Source organism: Carcharodon carcharias, chromosome 2 (assembly GCF_017639515.1).
Source record: "Carcharodon carcharias isolate sCarCar2 chromosome 2, sCarCar2.pri, whole genome shotgun sequence".
Taxonomy (NCBI): Eukaryota; Metazoa; Chordata; class Chondrichthyes; order Lamniformes; family Lamnidae; genus Carcharodon; species Carcharodon carcharias.
The window spans coordinates 17,409,972-17,418,886 of record NC_054468.1 but is presented as its reverse complement, the minus strand read 5'-3'; the positions used below and the strand labels follow the sequence as shown (position 1 = coordinate 17,418,886).

The 8,915-nt window shown below is 44.5% G+C and overlaps 1 protein-coding gene across 9 annotated transcripts in view; it reads right to left on the bottom strand.

Annotated features, from left to right (window-relative positions):
* Positions 1 to 819: 819 nt before the first annotated feature.
* LOC121275403 (succinate receptor 1-like) overlaps positions 820 to 8,915 on the bottom strand; it is a 49,729-nt gene continuing 41,633 nt past the window's right edge. For all 9 annotated transcript variants that reach the window (XM_041182968.1, XM_041182969.1, XM_041182971.1 and 6 more), the window contains one exon: positions 820 to 2,885. In XM_041182968.1, the coding sequence (XP_041038902.1) occupies positions 1,863 to 2,885 (1,023 nt within the window). In that variant the 3' untranslated portion in view covers positions 820 to 1,862. The remainder of the gene's footprint in view (positions 2,886 to 8,915) is intronic.

Sequence of the window (8,915 nt, the reverse complement as noted above, 5' to 3'; positions counted from 1 at the left end):
CAGTCGGAAACATTCGCAGAGGGTCCCTGGGAGTAGATGAATTGCCCATTGGAAGTTGGAACTTTCTGGGCAATTCCCACTGATGTCAGAAGTTCAGGACTTTCATAGGGCCCGACATACATCTTTAGTCGTATGCTTGACCTACAATAATACGGAGACCAGACAATTTGGCCCTATGTGTTTTATGCTTGAAAACAAGGGCCAAAGTGATCCTATCAAGATCACAACTTTTGATCTGGAGGTAGTGAGCAGTGGGTAGTTTATTATTCATTCTATGCATATGCATGTTGTTGACAAAGTTGGTATTTATTGGTCATCCCTAATTACCCTTGAGAAGGTTATGGTAGGCCATTTTCTTGAACTGCTGTAGTCTGTGTGGTGAAGGCACTCTCATGACGCTGTTAGGTATAGGTAGCTCCAGGATTTTGATCCACCATGAAGTAAGGAAAGATATATGTGCAACCTCAAGATGCTGTGTGAATTCAAGAGGAGCTTGGAGGTGATGGTGAGCCCCAGCTCCTTCTGCCTTTGTTTTTCTAAGTGGTGGAGTTTGTGAATCTGGGAGGTGCTGACGATGAAGTCTTGGTGAATTTTTTGAAATGAATCCTGTGCTTAGTACTATCCAGAGGTTCACCATTCTCTGAGTGAAGAAGTTTCTCCTCATCTCAGTCCTAAGTGGTTCACCCCATATCCTGAGACAGTGACCCCATGTTCTAGAACCCCCAGCCAGAGGAAACATCAGCTCATGCAGCCAGTCTGTCCAGCCCTCTCAGAACTTTATACGTTTCAATGAGATTAATTACACAGTAACATTTTCTGTAATGCTTGTTTCATTCTACATTGAATGGTCAGCAATGCCAGTTCATACAGACACACAGATGCATTCTCTGTGACATTAGGCCTATTAGGCCAATAGGCCGGGAGACCCCTTGACTTGATGCAAGCCCACTCCAAGCAATGATCGGTGCCAATGAGAAAATGGTAGAGTACAGTGGGCCAGTTGACAACTGATAAGAGGGAGATGGTGAGCAGCTGAGAATAAGCATGTATTGCCCTGACGCTGACGGCACTTGTAAAGGTAAAGGGGCTGAAATTCATCAGAGGATCATTTCCAATACAAATAGGAGGCCTTATAGACTTGGTCCTAAATTGGGCATCTCACCTTGTTAATATATCTGTGCCGGTCACTCCTGAACGGACAACTCAGTTGTTGAGGATGACAATTTTCAGGATGATTGCCCCATTTTGTAATTGACTTTACACTGGTTACGTATCTTAAATTATCCATTCCGAATGTTGCTGTTGTTTTACCGTGACTCCCTTTCAATGACAACTTGCATTGGCATTTCAGAGTGTGTTTACACTCCTTCCCCCTGTTCTGTTCCTTTTTCTAAAACATTGTTCATCTTTCAGTTTTGAGGAAGTTTATAAGCTATTTGCATGCTCTGGACCGCTGTGGTCTGGCAAGGGGTATCCTGTTTTGGTTGTAAGTATAATCTATCCAGGAGAAGGAGGAATGTCACAATACACCTGGTGAAAATCCAGACATTACAGGAATACTTTAACTGCATAGACCACAGTGGAAGAGCAGCAAAATGGATGCTAATATCATAACTTTGTTATATTTTGACAAAGGGCGAGCTTTGCAATAAGGGAGCTGTTGTGTAAAGGAATAGCAACATTAGAATTACTAGATGGAAAAAGACCAAGATTCATCTATTTTTCCTTCTAATATCCTGGCACATGTTAAAAGGAGTTTTTTGACTAATCATAGCAATCAATCTCTATCAATTATTAGACCCAGACCATGAGGTGAGAAAATTTCACCAGTCACGGAGAGCTTTATGAGCCATAGGTTTTATTTACAGGATTATTGCCTCCGAGCATGTATTTAACCCAGTGGGTCTGGTGGAACTGTCCTCGTTCTGATTGGAGCTGACTGGTTTTCTGAAGAAGATGCTTTTCAGTTTGTTGAAAAATAGCTCCCTGAACTTGTCCCCCAACATGAAGTAGAAAATGGGGTTTGTGATTGAGTTGAGGAAAGCTATGGGCCTAGTGATGGCGTAAACAGCCTTTACAACCAATTTGCCACATTCCGACATTCTGTTGTTCTCTATTCTGGAAGCAATGCGAACATTGCGCATTATGTGATAAGGGGTGAAGAATACCAAGAAAATAACAATGGCCAAAATGACCAACTTAAGGGGCTTTTCCACCTGAATCTTGGTGCGTTGTTGCTGTATTTTTCTAAGGCCGCGCACAGTTTGGATGTAAAAGAAAAGCATGACACTGAGCGGTGCAAGAAAACCAAAAACTGTGAGGTACAGGCTGTAAATCAGATTGCGGGAGGCATCTCCTGAGCTGGCATAATCTAAACATCGGAGGATGGACTCGTGGTCTGTGCTGTTGTCAGTATTAATCTGAAGAAAAGTGAATATAGGCACTAACTCCAGTGTTACAAATATCCAAATACCAAGACAGACAATGACGGCGTTCCACTTTTTTTGAAAGGAGTGAAGTTGCAGTGGCCTCATCACCAGCAGGTACCGATCGAAACTGATGCAACAGAGAAACAGGATGCTTGTGTACATGTTAGTGTGAAGGATATATCTATTTAATATGCACATTACCTGACCAAAAGTCCACTTGTTGCCTCGGCCATAGTAAGCTACTAGCATGGGAAGGGTGCAAATAAAAGTCAGGTCTGTGATGGAAAGATTGAAAAGGTAGATGTTGCTGCATTTCCATTCCTTCAGACAGAACATATAGCCCCATATCACGGAGATGTTGCCTATGAATCCTAAGATGAACTCTAATCCATACATGGTTGGAAGGTAATACTTCTCCAGCTGAGGACTGATGTTCAAACACGTGTTATTCATTTCCTAGAAATTAAAAAAAAACAACAGACATAACACAATAGGGGCATGGAAAATCTGTTTATAATATATGATAAAAACATCTTATAGTTTTAGAGAAATAGTTGTGATATTGCAGACTGAATTATGTTGAACTATGTTTACCATTTCAATATTTCCATTGTACAATATGTATCAGGAGATAATTGGCTCACCATTACTCAGTTGACAGATTCACGTGTTGGAGGACAATCAAGATCAGTTACACTCAACAATTGGCTTGACTAAGTCAGAACCGCATGGAAAAATAGAAATGTACATAACAGAAGGAGGCCATTTGACCCACGAAATCTGTACCAGCTCTCTGCAGCAATCTAAAAACTAATCTCCCTGCCCTGCTCACCCTGTAATTTTATCTTCTGCTTCAAACATTTACCAACTTTGCTTTGATTCTTGTCTCAACAATTCCCTGTGACAAGACATTCTGTACTTGGCCAAGCCTCTGAGAAAGGAAAGCTTACAAGATAAGGGTTCAAGGTATTGGGGGCAATTTATTAATGTGGGTTGAGGGTTGGTTTACAGACAGAAAACAGAGAGTAGAAGTAAATGGATAATTTTTGGGTTAGCAGGCTGCAATTAGTGGGATGCTTGGAGCGCAGCTATTTACAATATCAATGACTGTGATAAGGAGATGAGTGTAATGTATCTAAATTTGCTGATGATGCAAAGCTAGGTGGAAAAGTAAAGGGATATAGACAGGCTGGAAGGAAGTCTTAACTTGCCTGGGGGGCAGTGACGGTGTTGATGTGTGCAGGCGGTGTTAAATACAGGAAAACTGCTAGTGTGTCAGAAATCTGACTTGACCCATCTACTTTGGGATTTAACTGGTGCAACACATAAGAAATCCCTTCGGACAGACAAACAATTAGAAAGTAAATTGTATGTTAGCCTTTATGTCAAGGGGTTAGAGCACCATACAGGGCTTTGGAGAGACCACGCCTTTTGTTTTATTCATTCCTGGGATGTGGGCGTCATTGGCTGGGCCAGCATTTTTATGGCCCATCCCTAATTGCCCTTGAGAAGATGGGGGTGAGTTGCTTCCTTGAAGGGCTGCAGACCATGTGGTGTAGGTACACCCATAGTGCTGTTAGGGAGGGAGTTCCAGGATTTTAACCCAACGACAGTGAAGGAAGGGCGATATATTTCCATGTCAGGATGGTGAATGGTTTGGAGGGAAACTTCCAAGTGGTGGTGTTTCCATTTATCTGCTGCCCTTGTCCTTCTGGATGGTAACGGTCATGGGTTTGGAAGGTGCTGCTGAAGGAGTCTTGGTGAATTCCTGCAGTGTATCTTGTAGATGGTGCACACTGCTGCCAATGGTGTTGGCAATGGATGGAATGAATGTTTGTGGAAGGGGAGCCAATCAAGTGGGCTGCTTTTTCCTGGATGGTGCCAAACTTATTGAGTGTTGTGGGACCTGCACGCATCCGGGCAAGTGGGGGGTATTCCATCACACTCTTGACTTGTGCCTTGTCAATGGTGGACAGGCTTTGGGGAGTCAGGAGGTGAGTTATTCACCGCAGGATTCCTAGCCTCTGAGATAAAAGCAAAATACTGCGGATGCTGGAAATCTGAAACAAAAACAAAAAGTTCTGGAAAAATTCAGCAGGTCTGACAGCATCTGTGGAGAGAAAGACAGAGTTAACGTTTCAAGTCCGTATGACTCTTCTTCAGAACTGGAAGACTAGAAGAGTCATACAGAAGAGTAAGACTCTTCTGAAGAAGGGTCATACGGACTCAAAACGTTAACTCTGCCTTTCTCTCCACAGGTGCTGTCAGACCTGCTGAGCTTTTCCAGCACTATTTTTTTTTATTCCTAGCCTCTTACCTGCTCTTGTAGCCACAGTATTTATGTGGCTAGTCCAGTTCAGTTTCTGGTCAATGGTAATCCCCATGATGTTGCTAGTGGGGGATTCAGCAATGGTAATGCCATCTAATGTCATGGGGTGATGGTTAGATTCCTCTTGTTGGAGATAGTACTTGTCTGGCACTTGTGTGGTGCGAATGTTACTTAGCACTTGTCACCTTAAGCCTGGATAATGTCCAGGTCTTGCTGCGTTTGGACATGGACATGGACTTGCTGCAGAATTCCCAGTTCTGGCCTATTCTTGTAGCCACAATATTCGTATGGCTGTTCAGTACAGTTTCTGGACAATGGCGTCCCCCAGGATGTTGGTAGTGAAGGATTGATTGATGGTAAAAAATTGCGGATTCTGAAGTTGAGTTATATTCGACTTGAAATATTAACTCCTTTTGTCTCCCCACGGATGTTGCCTTACCTGCTGATTAATTCCAGCATTTTCTATTTTAATTCAGTGATGGTAATGCTTATAGCAAGGGGAGATGGTAAAATTCTCTCTAGCTGGAGGTGGTCATTGCCTGACACTTGTGTGGCATGCGTGTTACTTGCCACTTATCATCCCAAGCTTGAATATTGTCCAGGTCTTGCTGCATAAAGGCACAGACTGTTTTAGTATCTGAAAAGTTGTGATTGGTACTGAACATTGCGCAAACATCAGCAAACATTTCCACGTCTGACCTTATGCTGGAGGGAAGGTCATTGATGAAGCAGATGGTTGGGCCTAGGACACAATCCTGAGGAGGTGTAGTGGGACAGAGATGATTGACCTCCAACAACCATAATCATCCTCCTTAGTGCTAAGCATGACTCCAACCAACAGTTTATTGCTGTGTGAGTGCCACTTGATGACACCTTTGATCAAGTTGCTGATGCTCAAGAAGGGGCTGATGGGAAAGCAATTAGCCAGATTGAATCTGTCCTGCTTTTGTGGACAGGATATAGCGGGTCAATTTTCCACATGGTCAGGTAGATAGCAGTGTTGCAGCTAATACTGGAATAATGACTACTCCTGGAGCACAGGTTTTCTGTACCACAGCGGAGGTGCTGTCAGGGGGCATAGCCTTTGCCGTATATGTCATATTTTTGTAATTATATGAAGGCACCAATCACTCATAAGCATTAGGTAAAAACATTGAGGGCAGAAACTTTCGCTCTGTGAGCAGTCGCTTGCCTGACCTGGTTGAGCATGAAATGACGCGTGTTGACGTCAGCCGAGTGTGCCGATATCAACGCGCAGTCACGGGATAGTTCAGCTGGCAGGTGTGTGCTGGAGTCAGCAGCGCGCCCGCCGGAGTTGGCAGCGTGCCCGCCGGAGTTGGCAGCGCGCCCGCCGGAGTTGGCAGCGCACCCGCCGGAGTTGGCAGCGCGCCCGCTGGAGTTGGCAGCGCACCCGCCGACAATTGAAAGGTCTGTTAAGGCCATTAATTAACTAAGCCAAATTTTTCACTGCCCATCCAACCTAACGGCTGGTGGGCAGGAGAAAAGACCAAGTGGCCTTTGTCTGTTTTTTGGAAACCTTATCCATGGGTGGGATGAGGTTTCCAAAAGCAAATAACAATAAAATAAAAGTTTTGCAATTGAATTAATAACATGCCCCTGCTCATGTGACAGGGTCACATGAGGGGACATGTTTTATTACATTTTTACTTTCTTTATTTTTTTTTGTTATATCTCTTCACTTCCCTGAGGCACAGAGCTGCCTCAGGGAGATTATGCAGTGCTCACTCGCGCGCATGTGTGAAGTTTGCCCTTGGCTCACTTGCCCCCCTCCCTCTTCCACACAGTCAGCGCTCAGTGCTGCCGCTTGCGTTTCACGCTGTGCAGACCTTAATTGGCCAGCCAGCGTGAAATCGCGGTGTGGTGCCGATTGTGGGTGGTAGCCGGCTTCCCGACTTTCCCTGCCTGCCCATACTGAGCCCGCCTGCCAAGGGAAAAATTCTGCCCTGTGGGTTCACTTATTTAAACAAGACACATGAGAACATATATACATGGATAGAAAGCTTGAAGACACTCATCTAGGCAAGTGGGGATTATTCCATCTGACTCCTGACTTGTGTCTTGTAGATGGTGGACAGGCTTTGGGGAGTCAGGAGGTGAGTTATTCACCACAGGATTCCTAGCCTTTGACCTGTTCTTGTAGCCACAGTATTTATATGGATAGTCTAGTTTCTGGTCAGTGGTAAGCCCCAGGCTGTTGATAATGGGGGGATTCAGTGATAATAATGACAAGAATGTCATGGGACGATGGTTAGATTCTCTCTTGTTGAAGGAGGTCATTGCCTGGCACTTGTGTGGCATGAATGTTACTTTCCATTTGTCAGCCCAAGCCTGGATATTGTCCAGGTCTTGCTGCAATTGGACATGGACTGCTTCAGTATCTGAAGAGTTGAGAATGGTGCTGAACATTGTGCAATCATCAGTGAACATCCCCACTTCTGACCTTATGATGGAAGGAAGATCATTGATGAAGCAGCTGAAGATGGTTGGGCCAAGGACACTACCCTGAAGAATTCCTGCAGTGATGTCCTGGAGCTGAGATGACTGACCTCCAACAACCACAACCATCTTCCTTTGTGCTACGCATAACTCCAAAGAATGGAGTGTCTTCCCCCGATTCCCATTGACTCCAGTTTTGCTAGGGCTCCTCGATGCTATACTCGGTCAAATGTGTCCTTGATGTGAAGGGCAGTCACTCTCACCTCATCCTGGAGTTCAGCTGTTTTGTCCATGTTTGGACCAAGGCTGTAATGAGGTCAGGAGCTGAGTGTCCCTGGTGAATCCCAAACTGATTTGTCCTGCTTTCAGTGTACTGGATATGCCTGGGCGATTTTCCACATTGCCAGGCAGATGCCCATGTTATGGCTGTACTGGAACAGCTTGGCTAGGGGAACGGCAAGTTGTGGAGCACAAGCCTTCAGTACTTTAGTACTATTGCTGGAATAATATCAGGGGCCATAGCCTTTGCAGTATTCTGTGCCTTCAGCCATTTCTTAATATCATGTGGAGTGAATTGAATTGACTGAAGACTGGCATTTGTGATGCTGGGGACCTCTGGAGGAGGCTGAGATGTAGCACTGTGTACAGTTTTGCTCTCCAAACCTATGGAAGGATATGATAGCCTTAGAGGGGTAGAACCAAATGTTCACCAGATTGATTCCAGGAACGAGGGGTTGCCCAATATTGAGACATTGGAAAGAATGGGCCTATATTCACTGGGCTTTAGAAGAATAAGAGATGGCCTGATAGAAATGTGTTTGAATGCTTGGCAGGTTAGAGGGGGTTGCTTCCCCTGACTGGAGAGTTTATAACTAGAAGTCATAGCCTCAGAGTAAAGGGTCGGTCATTTCAGACTGAAATGAGGAGAAATTTCTTCACCCAAAGGATTGTAAATCTTTTGACTTCTCTTGCTACCCAAGAAGGTTTTGGATGTTCAGTGTTAAATATGTGTGGGGGGCTGCACAGATATACCTGAATAATACCTGGACTAAAATTATTGAAGTATGACATCCTGTTTCATAGACTAGGCTTGTATTCCCTCCAGTATAGGAAAGTAAAGGGTGATCTCATTGTTTAAGATAGTAACAGGATCTGATAGGGTAGACAGAGCAAAACTATTTCCTCCGGTGGACGAGTCCAGAAGGAGGAGGGCACAATGTTAAAATTGAAGCTAGTTTTTTCAGGAATGGCATCAGGAAGTGCTTCTTCATGCAAACGTTAGTAGAAATCTAGGGTGATCAGTCTAAAAAGCTGCTGAGATTTGAGGTTCACTGAAACTGATAGATTTTTATTGTATTGAATTTTACAATTACAAGCTGGGTAGCTAGAGCTAAGATGAAGCTCAATCATGATCTCATTGAATGGCAGATCAGTCTTGAGGGGCTGAATGGCCTCCTCCTGTTGTTATGTTCCTTCCAAATGTCCCAAATAACCTTGACCTGAAGCTTCATTCTCCATGAAGTCACTTCGATGATTCCTTTTCCTATTTTCATCGTCCCCCCCACCCCCCCATCACCCCCATCCCCCACCACACCGCCCCCAACCCCATCCCCCAACCCTCAGTTTTCTCCCTTTCTTTCAGGAAAGCTGTGACCTCACTCCAGGTACAGTTCCTCTGCTGCCGCCTTCTGCTTCAATGG